The sequence below is a fragment of the Dipodomys merriami genome, unplaced genomic scaffold (genome assembly GCF_024711535.1).
Source record: "Dipodomys merriami isolate MVZ:Mamm:240054 unplaced genomic scaffold, mDipMer1.0.p SCAF_33, whole genome shotgun sequence".
Classification (NCBI taxonomy): domain Eukaryota; kingdom Metazoa; phylum Chordata; class Mammalia; order Rodentia; family Heteromyidae; genus Dipodomys; species Dipodomys merriami.
In genome coordinates this window covers 7,572,350-7,591,106 of record NW_027204826.1, presented here as the reverse complement: position 1 = coordinate 7,591,106, position 18,757 = coordinate 7,572,350, and the positions used below count along the sequence as shown (strand labels likewise).

The 18,757-nt window shown below is 45.1% G+C and overlaps 1 protein-coding gene across 3 annotated transcripts in view; it reads left to right on the top strand.

The window, feature by feature from the left end:
* Positions 1-18,757, top strand: part of Gabra5 (gamma-aminobutyric acid type A receptor subunit alpha5) — a 58,980-nt gene that overhangs the window by 34,909 nt on the left and 5,314 nt on the right. For all 3 annotated transcript variants that reach the window (XM_070043067.1, XM_070043066.1, XM_070043068.1), the window contains exons 7-10: positions 1,581-1,663; positions 11,564-11,707; positions 14,189-14,341; positions 17,049-17,260. In XM_070043067.1, the coding sequence (XP_069899168.1) occupies positions 1,581-1,663; positions 11,564-11,707; positions 14,189-14,341; positions 17,049-17,260 (592 nt within the window). The remainder of the gene's footprint in view (positions 1-1,580; positions 1,664-11,563; positions 11,708-14,188; positions 14,342-17,048; positions 17,261-18,757) is intronic.

Genomic DNA, 18,757 nt, shown 5'->3' with positions numbered 1-18,757 from the left:
CCGGGAGATTACTTTTTGTTGTTGGTTGGTTGTGGGGCTTGAACTCAGGGCCCGGGCTGTGTCCCTGAGATCTATTTTTATTCAGGGTGAGTGCTCTACCACATTGAGTCACAGCTCTGCTTCTGGTTTTCTGGTGGTTCTTTGGAGTTAAGAGTCTCACAGACTTTCTAGCCTGGGCTGGATTGAAACACTGATATTCAGATCTCAGCCTCCTGAGTAGCTAGGATGACAGGTGTGAGCCACAAGCACCTGGCTGAGATTGCTCTTAAAGCACAAGTTCATTTACTGTTCAGGCCCACAAAAGCTTATTGAACAATGACAGCAGCCAGACTGTGGTAAAGCTTTCACCATGGGTTTATTCTATACATTTGCACTTTTGAGCCTGTACGTTATTTTTCAAACTGCATTCATTTCAGCCTTGCCAGGGAAGTTGCTTCAATAATGGTGAATAAGGGCTGGGGAAAAAGAAAGAATAAGTAAAATTTAAAGGTGTCTGGAAATGATTATTCAAGCAGTGATCTATGTATGTATGCGTGTGCACACTCACTAAGCCACAAAATTCCTGAGTGGATTTGACTTAAAGCATTATCTCTGAAAGATATTCATCTATAGCATAAGCTTATGTAATTTACAGACAGTGCAGACAGTTTGATAAAAGATATTAATTCAGATAAGCATCCGGCTAGATGGCACTGGCTTAAACCTATAATCTTAACTACTAAGGAAGCTGAAACCTGGAGAGTAGTTCAAAGCCAGCCTGGGCAGAAAAGTTTGCAAGACTCTATCTCCAGTTAATTAACAATAAGCTGGATGTGGGGGTGTGGCTCAGATAGTAGAGCTCTAACCTTGAATAAAAAACCTAGTGAGTCTGAGGACCCTGAGTTCAAGCCCCAATACTGATACAAAAGACAAACCGACAGACAATGGAGATAATACATAGATAGATAATACATAGATTATAGATGACAGATAGATAATAGATAAATACAGACATAGCTAATAGATGAAAGATAAATGATAGATGATAGATAGATAGATTGATCAAATAAATACTCCAATGGCTTTCTGGGATGACATGGCTATTCAGGAAAGAGCCCATTACTAAGTTATTGAAGGATTTTTATCTCCAGCCAGGCTTGGTGGTACAAGCTTGTAATCCAGTGAAAGGGAAGAGGAGACAGGAGGCTTGTGAGTTGCAGGGGAGCCTGGTCTAACATAGATGTGAACAAAACCAAACTTACAAATGAAAATAAAGATCTCCGTGGGGTGCTGGTGGCTCACACCTGTCATCCTAGCTACTCAGGAGGCTGAGATCTTAGGATGAAGGTTCAAAGCCAGGCCCTGGGGGCAGGACAGTCTGTGAGACTCTTTATTTCCAATGAGCCACCAAAAAACAGGAAGTGGCGTTGTGACTCAAAGGGGTAGAGCACTGGCCTTGAGCACAAAACAAAAACGCAGCGCCAGCGCCCAGGCCCTGAGTTCAAGTGCCACAACTGACCAAAAGGTCAATCGATCGATCAATCCGTCCATCCATCAGTAATAAATAAAGGAAATGAAGCGCTCCCTCTTTTCTTTTCCAGCCTGACCATCTCCGCCGAGTGCCCCATGCAGCTGGAGGACTTTCCCATGGATGCCCACGCCTGCCCTCTGAAATTTGGTAGCTGTAAGTTCTGCTCTTACGGGGCGCCGTGGGGACACGGGTGGGGGGTGTGAACGCTGCACCCACTCGGAAGACAGAGGGTCCACGCGGAAGGCTCCGTGTAACACAAGCGGTGCATGCTGGGTGAGAAGACCACACCAGCTTCTCCAGCATACAGAGGGTGACTGGAGGCACAGAACAATCTAGAAGGAGCTCCCCTGCAGGTGTTTTTCTCAGTTCTTCTCCTGGTAGCCTGGTCTGGGTTCCTCCTCCCAGGTGACAGATCATCCCCCTAGATGGCTTCCAATCCATTCTTTGTGTGAGCAGCAGAAGCACAGAGACTTAGAACTGAAAAGATGAGATTAGGCCATGTGCCTCAGGGCAGCCTTCCGAAAAGATGAAGTCTTCACAGCCCCAGCCCCATCCTGCCATTCCTTCCTTCTGAGACACGGAGAGATTCTTCTGGCTCACTGTAGTGTCTGGCTCTGAGTCCGATCCACCTGCTGCCTTCTTCTAGGAGTCAGTGACCGCTGTCCCAGGGAGACAAGATTGTTCTGGATCACATCAGAGCTCTGAGACAAAGCAGTCCTACAGACAGATGGACAGACAGACAGTCCTGGGTAGCCCACAGAGAAGTCGGGGCACTGGACACTTGGGCTGTGTCTATGTCTTCTCCTCCTTAGGGAGAATCTCAGTTTTCTCAGCCCTTTTTTAACTGAGCTGAGCTATCAGGGAAAGGACTATAGGAGTACGCTGGCTACCAGCTCCAACTCTTTATCTGTTCTCCTTGACCTCCCAGGCCTCTTTTATTTTCCTGGTTTTTATCTTCGCCCCTGGTATCTTAGCTTTGTGAGGTACCTGAGCGTGTGTGTGTGTGTGTGTGTGTGTGTGTGTGTGTGTGTGTGTGTGTGTGTGTGTGTGTGTGTGTGAGAGAGAGAGAGAGAGAGAGAGAGAGAGAGAGAGAGAGAGAGAGAGAGAGAGGATGTGAGGTAATACAGAAATCTGTCCCTCGAAAATCTGGATGTGGGATGTATGAGCCACTCAGTTACACCACAGAGACTCTGGTCTCGATTAGTATAGACTATATTTAGATTATTTGTAGATTATTAGATATGCAGATTATATCGATATATAGATATATCTACATCTAGATATAGGTTATATAGATTCTATCTGGACTTGCTTGCTTATAGATTATTTGATATGGTGCATATGAAACAGCATAGTGTGATGTAATTCGGGTATATATTCTTTTCTTACTTTAGATAAGCAGATCAGTGATAGTTGGTAAATGGATAGATGCATAGATAGACAGATGAGATTCATAGGTGATGGATAGGTGCATAGATCATAGACGAATAGATGGAGAGCGTGATTGATTGACTGATAGTCAGCGACAGACAGACAGATAGATATAACCAATTAACTTGGCCGAGTTCAGTCTCCAGACTGTCTTTCCTCAGTAAACAAAGGCTGAAATGTCAGGAGAGTGTCTTGTCTTAGCTGGGCTAGGGCTGTGTCTATTCTTCATTAATCCAGGGAGTCTTATTCTCCATGCATGCCAGCGCACGGAGCAGGGGGGAGTTAGAGATCTGAGCAGAGCCCACGACCCTGGGCACACATCAGTTCTGGGGCTCCCTCCTGCGTCTCCTTTCCTTCACGGACTTTACATCTCATTTTTCCAGCTGGTTCAAATACTGGCTGCTCCAAGGGTTCCAGATCTTTCCTTTCGGCTCTTCCGGCCAGCCAGACTGGGCAACTCTGTCTGAAACTCAGTGAGCACGCAGTAATGTGACTCACCATGTCGCAGGTGAAAAGCCTCTCTTTGGTCTCTGCTCCCTCTCCAGTGCTCCGGGGAGTCGTATGTTACCCCATGTGCAGAATGAATGTTTGCTTAGCTCATGGAAGTCACTTTGTCAGCTCAGCCAGTGGAGCCTTTTTGACCCCAGGGGTTTTATTGCATTTTTTTCCCTGTCATCTTAATGACACTGTTGGAATTAAGGGAGATATGTATGTATGAGGAAAGGCATGTTTGATTGGATGGAAATAATAATTCCTCCTCCTCCTCCTCCTCCTCTCCTCCTCCTCTTACTCCTCCTCCTCCTCCTCCTCCTCCTCTCTTCCTCCTCTTCTCCTCCTCCTTCTTCATCTTTTTGTTAAACTGTGATCCACAGAGAGGTAGACATTTATCAGAGGGGAATGGTAGCATGGACAAGCTTGTGACCAGGGTTTATTTGAATTATTTGCTCCAAATGAGTCAAATCATGGAAGAATAATTGTTCCTAGACCCAGAGGAAAATTAGCTACATGGTCTGATTTGATGCCATTCTTTGTGTATGAAAATTATGCGTTTATTTGATTTTTAAAAATTGAAAGGTTGAAAGTGAATGGTGATTTTATTTTACTTTTTTTTTTTTTTTGCTATGCTGTGGGGGTCTCTGTGGTCACTGGTTAAATGAATTCAGGTTACTGTGATCCCTGGATTTAACAGTGATATTGTGTAGGCCAGGTAACTCAAAAGCAGTTTTCAGTTTGTGACAAACATGCTTTTTTGGTATAGGTCCTGAGGCTTGAACTCAGGGCCTGGGCTCTGTCCCTGAGGTTCTTTGCTCAAGGCTAGCACTCTACTACATGATGCTGGATGCTGGTAGTTCAATCTTAGGATCCTGGCTCAACAGGAAGCTGAGATTAGAGAGCGCTAGTCTGAAGTCAGCCCAGGCCGACAAATCCATGGATACGCTTATCTCTACCAAACCCCCAAAGCCAGAAGTGATTCTGTGACTCATATGGTAGAGTTACACCCTTGAGTGGAAAAAGCCAAGCAAGAGCCAGAGGCCCTGAGTTCAAGCCCTAGTAACAGCAGCAACAAACAAACAAACAAAAAAGATGAATTTGGTCAATACTGAGGTGTATCATTTATTTCTATTTGCCATTTAATATCATTACTAGAATATACTAAATGAACAGAAGGATTTTATTTACAAAGTGTATCTGTATACAATTGACCATGAGCTAGAAAACTATGCAAATACCATCTTTCCACAGCTTATATGGTTTTTAAATTAGGCTATATAATTTTTAAAATGTGTATATGTGAATATATGTATATATATGTATATGTATATATATACACATATGTATGCATGTATGTATATATACATATATATATATATGTACGTACTGGGACTTGAACTCAGGACCTTGGTGTTGGAGATAAGGATTAAGGATCTCACAGACTTTTCTGTCTGTCCTTAGATCTCAGCCTCCTAAGTAGCTGAGATTACAGGCAGGAGAAACTGACACCAGCTTAGACATATATTGTGGGAAAGAAATACTTAACTAAAAGTTTTTCTTACTGTTCTCTCTCTTCTTTTTTTTTTTTTGGTCAGTTGTGGGGCTTGAACTCAGGGGCCTGGGCGCTGTCCATGAGCTCTTTTATTCAAGGCTAGTGTTCACCCACTTTGAGCCACAGCACCATTTTCTGGTTTTCTGATACCTAATTGGAGATGAGTCTCATGGCCTTTCCTGCCCAGGCTGGCTTTGAACCACGATCCTCAGACAGATCTCGGCCTCCTGAGTAGCTAGGATGACAGGCATGAGCCACCAGTGCCTGCCCCTTCCTTTCTATCTTTATTTTTCTTTCTTTCCTTTTTGATTTACTAACAATAGATGCTCAGTCAACTGTTCACTTAGTACCACCAGCCGTGCAGAAGCTAAATGTGTGAGTATAATGAGTTTCAAATTACCCAATTCCTCCATTCTTTGCTATTAGGAGACAAAGGAATGCAAATATGTGTGGTTATTCTAATGAGCCACATGCTCCTGGTTTCTCTAATGCAAAAGCGAATTAACAGACATCTCTGTGATTGCTGCCTCTGTCCTCAAGCATTCAAACAAAATTAGCCCTAGCTTCTAGAGGTAGACTCCCTAGTCTGAAAGAAAGTTCCTGAAAGATAATAGCACAGCTTGCTTCCATTTGTAAGCCTGTGCTTAAACGGATGAAAACGATTTGAAAGGAGAGGGGGGAAATAGTTCCTAAATTTTTTTTTGTTCATTTTATTCATGGAATAATGAGTTAAATATTAGATTAAGTCATGTGATAATGTCTAGATTCACGAAAATATATAGTCAATTAAATTAGAACTGGAGGGTTCTTTTTTTTCCCTCCCTCTCTCCCTCCCTCCCCTCCTTCCTTCCTTCCTTCCTTCCTTCCTTCCTTCCTTCCTTCCTTCCTTCCTTCCTCCTTCCTTCCTTCCTTCCTTCCCAAGTCCTAGGGCTTAAACTGTGGGCCTGAGCACTGTCCCTGAGTGCCTTTTGCTCAAGGCTAGTGCTCTAGTTATTGACTCACACTCCATTTTCCACTTGTTTTGTTGTTAATTGGAGATCAGAGTCTCATGGACTTTCTTTCCTAGGCTGGTTTGAACCACAATCCTCATGTCTCCACCTCCTGAGTAGCTAGAATGACAAGCATGAGCCACCAGTGCAGACAGTCATTATTTTTTATTTCCTTTCTAGTCAGTAAAAACTTCCTGAGGGCTGGTAAGGTGGCTCAGTGGTAGAGTGCTTGCCTTGCATGCATAAGACCCTGGGTTCAATTCCTTAGTACCACGTAAGTAGAAAAAGCTAGAAGTGGTGCTATGGCTCAAGTGGTAGAGCACTAGCCTTGAGCTGAAATGCTGAGGGGCAGCGCCCAGGCCCAGAGTTCAGGCCCCATGACTGACAAAAACAAAAAAAACAGCAACAACAACAAAAAAAAAAAACAAAAAACCAACTTCCTGATTTCTAAAAGGCAATACAAATAAGATCTGATTATAGCAGGGCATCCGTGGCTCACGCCTGTAATCCTAGTTACTCAGGAGGCTGAGATCTGAGGATTGTGGTTCAAAGCCAGCCCCAGCAGGAAAGGCCGTAAGACTATTACCTCCAATCAGCCACCAGAAACCCAGAAGTGGCGCTGTGGCTCAAGTGGTAGAGTGCTAGCCTTGAGCTGAAGAGCTGAGGGACAGCACCCAGGCCCAGAGTTCAAGCTCCACAACTGACCAAAAAAGAAAAGATCTGAGTGTATATACCATAAGCCACTTGCACTTAGGGTTTGCAATACTAAAAAATCAGATGGTGTCAACCCCAGGGGGAGAAGTATGAATCCCTATAGATTGTAGAGAAAATGTTTCCATTCTTCTCACTCAGCTGATGCACACTTGGAGAAGGAAAACCCTGTATTTCTGGGTTCTCTAAGTCACCATTCCTGTTATCCCAGCTAAAGAGACCAAAAGCCAGCTGGGTGCCAGGGTCCTCACGCCTGTAATTCTAGCAACTCGGGAGGCTGAGATCTGAGGATCGTGGTTCAAAGCTAACCCAGGCAGGAAAGTCCCTGAGACTCTTAACATCCAGTGAACCACCAGAAAACCAGAAGTGGCGTGGTGGCTCAAAGTGATAGAGCACTAACTTTGAGCAAAAGAGCTCAGGGACAGCGCCCAGGCCCTGAGTTCAAGTCTTACAACCGACCAAAAAAAAAAAAGTCCTTTGTTATTCTGACCCAAGCCTTGGGCTCCTTTCTGAGCTGTCAGATTTGTGCATCTCACCCCAGTTATCCCCTCTAAGAGCCATGAAAGCTTATCTTTCAATAAACTTCTAATGCCTCTTTCCTGTCTCCGGGAGCGCTTGGCAAAGGCCAGATGCACAGCCCTGGCGGTGTGTCTGGTGTGAGGTGGACGGCAGAATAGATAGGACCAGGCCAGGGTCCCAGGACCAGGCCAGGGTCCCAGGACAAAGGGAACGGAATGGGCCTGAGAAAGCTTGGGGACGGCGGGAAGTGGGACTTGCTCCTTGCTGAAGCGATGCTGCCTCATTAAACCTCCTCTCTGCCCAATCCACATTTCTACCCTGGCCAGAATCCATCATGGCTGTTCTGCTCAAATCCTGAGTTGTACAGCCTTTCATTAGGCAGGGCACCACAACATTTACATCATCGGAAAAGGATAGACAGCTCACAGGTACTATAACGAGGCTCGATTCACGGTACATGCCCAGCAAAGCATGTGAGCAGACATGTACAAGGCCACTTTCCAAGAAAGAAAGAGAGCAACATTACCCACTCCACTCACTCCAGCCCCTTGAACACTCTAACCATCCATGTTACATACGTATCCCCAGGAGAGACGAAAACCATGACATCAGCACTCTACTGAGCGCTGTTCATAGGAAACCCAGCTTCACTTTCCCTAAACTTGACAACAGAAGGTCCTGCTAGTCAGGCACTAGTAGCTTATGCCTACGATCCTAGCTACTCAGGAGGCTGAGATTAGAGAATTGACCTTTGAAGCCAGCTCAGGGAAGGAAAGTCCTCGAGAATCCTGTCTCCAATTAACTAGCAACAAGCCAGAAGTGGAGGTTTGACTCAAGTGGTAGAGTGACATAGCCCTGAGCAGAAAATGCTAAAGGATGGCTGAATGCTTAAGGTCCTGAGTTCATGTCCCACTACTGGCACATACACACACTGACAAAAGGTCATGGTAATTAAAACAGGCCTGATAAGAGCTTTGCTCAACATCTACCTGCAGTATGAACTGAGCATAGCTTCTATGGAGATTCATGGACAGAAGGAAGGAAGGAAGGAAGGAAGGAAGGAAGGAAGGAAGGAAGGAAGGAAGGAAGGAAGGAAGGAAGGAAGGAAGGAAGGAAGGAAGGGAGAAAAGATGGATGGAAAGAAAGAAGAATAAGAAGAAGAAGAAGAAGAAGAAGAAGAAGAAGAAGAAGAAGAAGAAGAAGAAGAAGAAGAAGAAGAAGAAGAAGAAGAAGAAGAAGAAGAAGAAGAAGAAGAAGAAGAAGAAGAAGAAGAAGAAGAAGGAGGAGGGAAGGAAGGAAGGAAGGAAGGAAGGAAGACGGAAAGAAAGAAAGAAAGAAAGAAAGAAATAAAGGAAGAAAGGAAGGAGAAAGAAAGAAAGAAAGGAAGGAAGGAAGAAAGAAAGAAGGAAAAGAAAGAAAGAGGGAGGGAGGAAGGAAGGAAGGAAAGAAGGAAGGAAGGAAGGAAGGAAGGAAAGAAAGAAGGAAGGAAGGAAGGAAGGAAGGAAGGAAGGAAGGTAGGAAGGGAAAGCATACACTTCCTTTCTTCCTCCACCTCTGCTCCCCACTGGCTCTTGGATGACTTTAATGTCACCCTCTTATTTCTGTCTTTTCCCGTCTTGCGCCCTGTGCTTCTGTCTCATTCAGCCTCAATGGTTCTTTTATTGCCTAAGTTAGAAGAGGTCAGGTCTTGGCCTAAATCCCATCCTCTGTGTCTTTCTGGCTCAGCTGAAAACGAAATGCCTTCTAATGGCCTTGAGGCCCTGTTTCCTCCCCTCACATCATCTCACTGCATGCCCAGCTTTCCTTCAGCATTTCGGGCATGCCCCTGGCTCTTTGCACCTGCTGTTCAGTTTGTCTGGGACTGTCTTACTCCCCAGGGCCACAGGGCTGAACCCTGAACATTCTTTGGATCCCCTAAGTTAGCCCGGCTTGGATCAACCCACTTAAGATTCTGCCTCCCAAGGTGGACCATCATACCCATCAGTCTGTTAAACCCAGCCGGAGGCAGGGGTAGGAGAAGGATTGGCAGAGTGAGGTCAGTTGGGCTACAAAGTGAAATCCAGGGTCACCTCAGAAATAGAACAAGACTCTGTCTCAAAACAGTAGCAATTACAAGGACATGATGCCTCCTCCTCTTCAGTCCTACAAAGAACTTTACTGCCATATCTCATGCTATCTATCTATCTATCTATCTATCTATCTATCTATCTATCTATCTATCTATCTATCTACCATGTGTGTATGTGTGCATGTGTGATATTTGTCTCTTTCCTTCAGAACACATTTCTCAAGAACAGGGTCTTTCATTTTTGCTTGCCTACTGTGATTTTCTATTGCTTCTGTAACAACTTATGAAGAACCTAACAGATTAAAATAACACACAAGGAGCCAGGAACTGGTAGCTCACCCCTGTAATCCTAGCTACTCAGGAGGCTGAGATTTGAGGATCATGATTCATAGTTCCCCGGGCAGGAAAGTCCTTGAGACTCTTATCTCCACTCAACTACCAAAAATGTCAGGGACAGTGCCCAGGCCCTGAGTTCCCCAGGACCAACACATAGACACACACACACACACACACACACACACACACACACACACACACACACACACGTGTTATTTCTATAGTGGTTTTTTATCTTGTCAGTTGTGGGGCTTGAACTCTAGGCCTGGGCACTGTCCCTGAGCTCTTCAGCTCAAGGCTAGTGCTCAACCACTTGAGCCACAGCACCACTTACGGTTTTCATTCTTACCTTTCAGAGACACACACACGGCCCCCCATCACGTCTTAGCCTCCCCCATCCTCCATCTTGAAGATCCATGATGCCCCCGCGTCCTCGCACAGACCATTTCTCCTGCTCATCTGGAGGACATCGCTGCATTGCGAGGAGATTGGTCCACCAGGGTGACCTGGGATAATCTCCTGCCTTTAAGGCCCATCACCTCCGTTCCATCTACACAGTACCTTTTGCCATGGGAGGTAACACATTGGCAGGTGTGACAGGGACACAGGACCTGTTTGCCCTGCCAGCCCTGCCACCCTGCCGCCCCAGGATGGCTGTGTATCATGGAGAAGAGGAAGAGGGAAGCTGAAAGTAGGAATGTCGGCGGTCCTCCACACACAAACATCACTGTGCGAGGCACGCTGCCATACCGAGACCCGAGATCATCCCTCATTCTACACATAGATAGACTGAAGCACGCAGAACAGTGGCTGGTTGAGAGTCAGAGCGCTGCAGGGACCCCGGCTCCCTGCCTCAGAGCTGCAGCTCACTTCCTTGCTACACAGAAAAAGAGCTGGGCATGGGTGGCTCACACCTATAATCCCAGCCACTCAGGAGGCTGAGATCTGAGTACCGTGGATCAAAGCCAGCCTGCACAAGTCCCGGAGACTCTTATTACCAGTGAACCACCAGAAGATTGGAAGTGGTCCTATGGCTCAAAGTGGGAGAGAGTTAGTTAGATTTGAGCAAAAAGAGATCAGGGACAGCACTCAGGCCCTGAGTTTGAGCCCCATGAATAACAAAAAAAAGTAAAGAAAGAAACAGAGGGACAGACAGAGAGAGGAAGGAAGAAAGGAAGGAAGGAAGGGAGGGAGGGAGGGAGGGAGGGAGGGAGGGAGGGAGGGAGGGAGAGATGAAAAAAAGGAAAGGAAAGAAAAAAGAAAGAAGAAAGAAAGAAAAAGAAGGAAGGAAGGCAGGAAGGAAGGCAGGAAAGAAAAAAGAAGGAAGGAAGGAAGGAAGGAAGGAAGGAAGGAAGGAAGGAAGGAAGGAAGGAAGGAAGGAAGGGAGGGAGGGAGGGAGGGAGGGAGGAAGGGATGAAAAAAGGGAAAGAAACAAAGAAAGAAGAAAGAGAAAGAAAAGAAGGAAGGCAGGAAAGAAAAAGGAAGGAAGGAAGGGAGGGAGGGATGAAAAAAGGAAAGAAAAGAAAGAAAAAAAAGAAAGAAAGAAGAAAGAAAGAAAAGAAAGAAGGCAGGCAGGAAGGAAGGCAGGAAGGAAGGCAGGAAAGAAAAAAGAAGGAAGGAAGGAAGGAAGGAAGGAAGGAAGCAAGCAAGCAAGCAAGCAAGCAAGCAAGCAAGCAAGCGAGCGAGGGAGGGAGGGAGGGAGGGAGGGAGGGAGGGAATCTGCACACCCAAAGCACAGGGCTCTAGTGCTTCACACCCGGCCATTTTGAAATGGGAAGGGCTGAAGGGCGACAGGCCATCTTACACTCTAGTGTCACTTGAACACTAACTTTGCAAATGTCCTCCCCGATCACCATGGCCACCATCTCTCTTGCTACTCTGATTACCATCTTTGTATTTTCCAATCCGGAATGAACGATTTGTGTGAATGCCGGCTTCTGCCCCTTCCTTTCCAGATGCATACCCTAATTCTGAAGTTGTTTATGTCTGGACCAATGGTTCCACCAAGTCTGTGGTGGTGGCAGAAGACGGTTCCAGATTGAACCAGTATCATCTCATGGGACAGACAGTGGGCACGGAGAACATCAGTACCAGCACAGGTGAGAGGAGATCTCCTACCAGGCCGGGATTGAAGGAGGTCACACCATACCCCCACCAGGGCTGCAGTGCCCAGGGCACAGAGTGGATGAGAGACATTTGCCACTGTGTGAGCCGGCCCTGCGGGGACGCTGTGTTGATCTGCTTATGTAATACCGAGCTGCAGAAATCTCTGCGGGAAAACAGATGCAGCCAGCTACCTTCTCCTCCTCCACCTGCTCTGAATGGTTTTCTGAAAAAGAGGGAATCCAGCCTGATTTCACTTGGTAGGTCCCGTGTGATTGGACAAGAAGTCCAAAGGAATAATGTGTATTTGTCCTCCACGAGCCTTCCCATTTTGTGGTGAGAGGTAACGCCTGGCAAAGGGCAAAGCTGGCTCCTAGCAATCACAATGACTTTGTGGCCAGGCCTCAGGGACTCCCACCAGTCATCCTAGCTATGCAGGAAGCCGAGATCTGAGGATCATGGTTAGAAGCCAGCCCAGGACAGAAAAGTCCCCGCAGGACCTTTAATCTCCCATCAACCACTCCAAAACCAGAAGTGGCGCTGTGGCTCAAAGTGGTAGAGTACTAGCCTTGAACAAAAGAGCTCAGGGAATGCATCTAGGCCCCAAGTTCAAGCCCCAAGATCAACCTCCCCCCCCCCCAAAAAAAAGATGGTACTGTGACAGGGGAGAGAGAAGAGTCAGGGCCACTGTTTCACCATATAGCAAAGGGAACGTGCAAAGCAAGCTCTGGTTATTACAGGACTTGACATCAGCCCCACAGCCCTTCCTTGGTGAATCTTAACTCTGCCAGCACCATTCACCTGATCTGTGGTGGTCCTACCACAGATACCTTGAGACGTTGCCACACGTATCTACCACCACTCCATCAGAGCCCTGCCCACACCTCAGAAGAATGTTATTTGGTTAGCGTGCCAATGGGAGAGGCAATGGAGCCATCCATAAATGGAGGATGAGGCGGTGGGGTGAAGGTTTGGGGTTAGAAATTGTGGTGCTGACAGAATGCTACCACATGAAATTGTCCACAGTCGTTTGGGCCTTTTTGTTTTTTAATGGTTTTATTTTGTGTACAACACTTCTTTTTTTAAAAAACAAACCTGAGATGTCTGTCTTTCACTTACATTCTCCAAAGAGCATGTCTTTAAAGCATTACCTGATGGCAATACCTCCAGAAAAGAAAAGAAACAGAACCAAACACTGCTCAAGAAGTAGAACGGTGTTTGGGGCATTAAGATGGAGGCCAAAATCATCCTGGCCATTAGGCATCCTCTGCTTCCCCTTCCTCTTTTTCACCCCTGTATCTTTCTCCCAGATTAGAGTCAGCTGCATCCATCCATCTCAACCCCCGCCCCACCTGTCCTGCAGCTCTGGGGTCTCCAGCCCACGGTACCCTGTCTTAGCACTGCTGAGACGTTGGGCTCCTTTTTCTGGTTTGATCACATCCTGTGATCCATCTTCCAGGCTCCTCAGTCTCCTGAGAAGCAAAGCACCCAAGAACACCCATGGTCAGCGTTGCTAAGCGGACAAGGACGCAGTACGCAAGCAGGATATCCTCCAACATCCTCCTGTCCTGTCCAGCGAGCCAACAGATGACCCTTCCCACCCCTGAGACCCGCCCCATCATCCCAGGACTGCTTCCCCCGCCCCTGGCAATTCCAACCAGCCCCTCTTAGCCCTCCCTCCTCCAAACATCCTTCTCAGTTCTCCAGGAAGTGTTAGTGAAGACGATGGTGGTCCAGCAGGCCTAGCTCCCCTCTGATCCACGGGGGTCTCCCCCCCCCCCCGCCCCGCTACCTCCCACAGCACCTCAGCTTCTTACCAGTTCACCATCAGGACAGCATCATTCTCCGCAAAGAAGGGGAGATCCCCGCTCGCCTCCCACACCGCCAGGCAAATCCACAGAAGGCACTGGGACATCACCCAGGAAATGTCCCCGATTTCCAGGAAAAGCCAGGACACCCCGTGTCTGTGTCTGGAGGGCCAGGGTCTCGGGGCCTCTCGAATGGCTGTTCTGTACTGAACTTGGGCGAGCAGAGAGTCTGGGGAGAGATGATGGCTACCCTTTCTCCCTGGCACTGGGCGATAGGAAGACTCTGTCCACCCACACCAGGGCTCTGAGGTGTTCCGTGTCTGTCTCCAAAGGCTAAATCCAGAGATCCTGATTGCAGGAACGGCCACGGGGGAGGGCAATGGGGAGAGGAGCCAGGCACAGATTGTGACCCAGGGATTAGAGAAGCACACAAATGTGATTTTCTCTGGGGAAAGCATCCACATGCAGCTCTTCAGAGGCGGAGGGTGGAAAAGGATTCTGAAGAGCTTCTTCGTCTTCCTCCACCCTCTCCTTAAGTCAAATAACCCAAACGCTCGTGCAACTGGAAGACAGAGCAAAAGGATGTGCTCCCAAACCTCTCTGATTAGAACAAGATCAGATCGTCACACCTGAAGGGACTAACATGCAGTTGTTTTTGCATACTTACAGGCGAATACACAATCATGACGGCTCACTTCCACCTGAAGAGGAAGATTGGCTACTTTGTCATCCAGACCTACCTGCCCTGCATCATGACAGTGATCTTATCCCAGGTGTCCTTTTGGCTCAACCGAGAATCTGTGCCAGCCAGGACAGTTTTTGGTGAGTGCCTCCAAGCAGAGGCTGGATGTTGGAGGCTTGCGACTCACCCGAACTGTTCCCAAAGAAAACAAGCACCTACCTGTGCCACAGGGGTCGTGAGGACCTCAAATGTCTGTGTGAGGCCTGTATGTTAAAGGCATCCGACCTCCACCTATTGGGTGGTAGTGGAAGTTTTAGGAGGCGGGGCCTAAGGGGAGCAAGTTAGGTCATTGTGGGGATATGCTGGAAGGGGCAGTGGGAGTCAGTCTGGCTCTTCCACTCTTTCCCACCCTGGATACTACAAGGTAAGAAGGCTCATTCCATTTGATATTCCCACTACCTTGCTCCCAAATCAAGGGAGCTAACCAACCTTCAAAACCAGAAGCCAGAACCTTTTTTATGTTGAAGTTGATTATCTCAGTATTGCCTTATAGTCACAGAAAGCTAACTAGCACCAAACCTCCACTGCTTCCTTGTGCATTCTGTGACCTGGCAAGAAACCTGACTAATTAGTAAAGACTTTAAAGTTAAGTAGGATTTGGGATTTCTCCCTGAATGAGTTTAGGAAATAATACTCGAATATTTCTATTATGAAAATGGTTTCACATACATATATAAAAATCTATATATGATCACATTTCATATCTATATCATGATATAGATATATAGCTATGACATATATCTATGTATATACATCATAATATATGACATCAATTTGATATCTACATATCTATATGCAATATAGATATGAGATGATATACATATGATATATCATATATCATACATATATATGATATCACATAATATATAGATATTTATCTATGTATGACATCTACCTATGTACATATATATACATATATAGATATATCTATGCTTTACATGTGTCATATCTATAAATCTATAGCATATATATGATATATAATATCTATATTAAATCTATATGATATAGATATATCAACTCAATATATATGAGATATATATCATATAGATATATAGATGTGATGCATATATAGATATATATTATGTTAATATTATATGAATATACTGATATATAGATATGCTATAGATGTCATTATATCATATATGTATATAGCAATATAATATAAATCAGACATATTATATACATATCTAGATATGATACATACAATACATATATTTTTGGTGCATGTATGCTTCTGAAACTTGTATCAAGAGCATTGTGCATGCTGGACAAACAAGTGCTCTATCACTAAGCTACATCTCCAGCCTGGGTACAGTAGGGTTTGCACAATGTTCTTTTGTAAGTTACCAAGTAAGAAGTGTGCATGCTCCTTTCAAATCAATCACTGAGTGTCAATTGATGTACTGTATGTAACATGAGAGCAATAAACTGGATGCACATGTGTGCACACACACATTCACAGTCAGTCCCCGGGATCTCTAAGTGCTGCACGTTCAAATTTAGCCAAGCACAGATGGAGAATGTTGGAGACGAATTCTGTCTGCCCTGAACATTCCTGGACTCTTCTGCTAGCATCCGCTGTAGGGCAATGAATGTGTTGCATGGTACAAGCTTTAAAGGAATGCAGGATGACCTGCACAGGTCATTTCACAGGAGGGGCTTTCCTTAGGGCTTGGGACCTAAGAGGTCCCTGGAGGCAAGCCCAGTGACTCCTGAGGGCAACCATGCCTGAGCGTCTAGAGAAAAAGTGGTTCACATCCCTCAGACGTTCGGCGTGGAAGAACGTAGCTCAGGAGGCTCCTCTCCCAGTGGACAGCGTTGAAGGCTTGAGACCTCTGGGTTGAAGTCTCAACTTTCTTGTACAGTCACAAAATATCTGAAATAATCAACTTAAAAGAAAGAAAAAGGAGAGTTTTGGCTAGGCAGGGGTGACTCACAGCTGTAATCCTCGCTATTCAGGAGGCTGAGATCTGAGGATTGTTGCTCAAAGCCAGCCTGGGCAGAATAGTCTGAGACTCTTATCTACAATAAACTACCCCTCTCCCCCGAAACACTGGAAGTGGAGCTGTGGCTCAAGTGGTAGAGCACTATCCTGGAGCCAAAAGAAACTCAGGCACAGTACCCAGGCCCTGAGTTGAAGCCGCAGGACTGGTGCTAAGGGAGAGGAAGAGAGAGAACTTTATTTTGACTCACAGTTTTGGAGGATTCAGTTTATTAGTCAGTTGGCTTTGTGGATTAGTATCTGTGGTAAGGTCGCACTTCATGATAGGGATGCTTGGTGCAGCTTTTGACCTCTTGCTCCAGTAGTGTGTGTGTGTGTGTGTGTGTGTGTGTGTGTGTGTGTGTGTGTGAGAGAGAGAGAGAGAGAGAGAGAGGAAGGAGAGAGAAATAGGGTGAAAAAGAGGAGAAACTGAGAAAGATAAATAGAGAAATAGAAATAAGGAGGAAGGGTGAGAGGGACAGAGTCACAGAAGCCCCTTCGGGGCCTGCACCGTGTCTTCAGTGACCCGAAGCGCTGACATCAGGCTCCACAACCCAAAGGTTCCACCACATGCCAGTAGGGATTCCCAGGTAGGGATCAAGTCTTTCTCAGGGGAGCCTTTGAGGGGTGCTAATCCAAACAGAAGCTCCCCCCTTCCTCCCATTCCAGAAGCGATACCGGATTAGAGGGTCCCCCCTGCCCCTCCTCCTGCTCCTCCACAGGTCAGCTGGGCTGTAGCGGGAACTGGGGACCCTTGATGAGCTGTGTCCCCCTCCTCCCCCCGCTGTCCCCCTCTGGGCCCACAGGGGTGACCACAGTGCTGACCATGACGACGCTCAGCATCAGCGCTCGGAACTCGCTGCCCAAAGTGGCCTATGCCACGGCCATGGACTGGTTCATCGCGGTGTGCTACGCCTTTGTCTTCTCTGCCCTCATCGAGTTTGCCACCGTCAACTACTTCACAAAGAGAGGCTGGGCCTGGGACGGCAAGAAAGCCTTGGAAGCAGCCAAGTTCAAGGTAATGGCTAGGCAGTATATATAATCATACATATAACATATATATAATATACACACATGTTATATGTAATATAAATATATGTTATATATAACATAATATGTATATTACATGTATTATGTATAATTATATACTAATGCATATCACATAATATATAGAATAGATGTCTATATGATTTTATATATAATCATACATTACATAATACATGTAATTACCTAGAATATGGTCTAAAATTATATCTTATAGATTAATAATATATATGATGTTTAATATATGTGTATAATAATATAACTATATAATTATAGATTATATACTTGTATAATGTATTTTGTAAATGTATAATGTGATTATATAATATATGATTATATAACATATAATTATATAATATAATCTATACTATATAATAATATATACTATATAATATAATCTATTCTATATAATATAATATGTATAACATAATATAATCTATAATTACATATAATTATCTATTAATATTATATGATGTATAATTATATAACTTGATATAATTTGGACTTATGTACATTCAGCTTATTTTTTTCCATTAAAAATAGCTTTAAGTAGTTGTACAAAGAGGTTTCAATTCAACACTTCCGTTTGCAAGTACAACTTTTATCCTTCTCCATCTCTGCTAACCCCACCCGACCCCTCAAGTTACCCTGTTTCATTTTGTCATAGGTACATTGAGTATGTGAATGTATTCTGCGTCCAGTCCTCTCTTCATTAGTCTGTGTCACTGCCCTTAAGCCCCAACTTCCTCAGACAAAACATGTTTCATTCCTAGTATTCATTCTGTAAAACTATCAGTTAATTGTTGAAAGGCATTTCATCATTGAAATTCTTACCTGACTATCCCATACTTTTGTGTGTGTGTGTGTGTGTGTGTGTGTGTGTGTGTGTGTTTGTGTCATATGTGATCCTATATCTTTATACTGTAGATCTAATTTCCACTGATGAGAGAAAACAAGCACTCTTTGTCTCTCTGAGTCTTTCTTCACTTCATATAATTTTCCCCCTCAAGTTCATCCATTTCCGTTCTAATGACCTAATGGTATTCTTCCTGATAGATGAGTAAAATGCCATTGTATAAATAGACTACATTTTCTTGACCCACTCAACCATTGCAGGATATTTAGGCCAAGCTATTATGATTAGATAGTTTTGGTCAAAATAATCTCTGTCTCTTCAGAGAAGATTTGTGCAGGTTTTAATCCTATGATTTGTTCTTGCTCATTCTTTTCTATTCCTTCCTCCTTTCTTTCTTTTTTAATGCTCTTACTCATTCTTTGTGTGACCTCTTTAAGCTGCCATTCCAGGCATAAAGAGGGGAGTCATATGGCAACAGTCATCTGACAAACCACCCAAGCCTCTCTCTAAATGGTTTGGGTCACTTGAACCAGGCATGTTCACTTTTTGGTGAGAAGCATTACTCATTTGCAAACCATGAATCACCAAGTACTTGTGCCTAAATCGATGACAGAA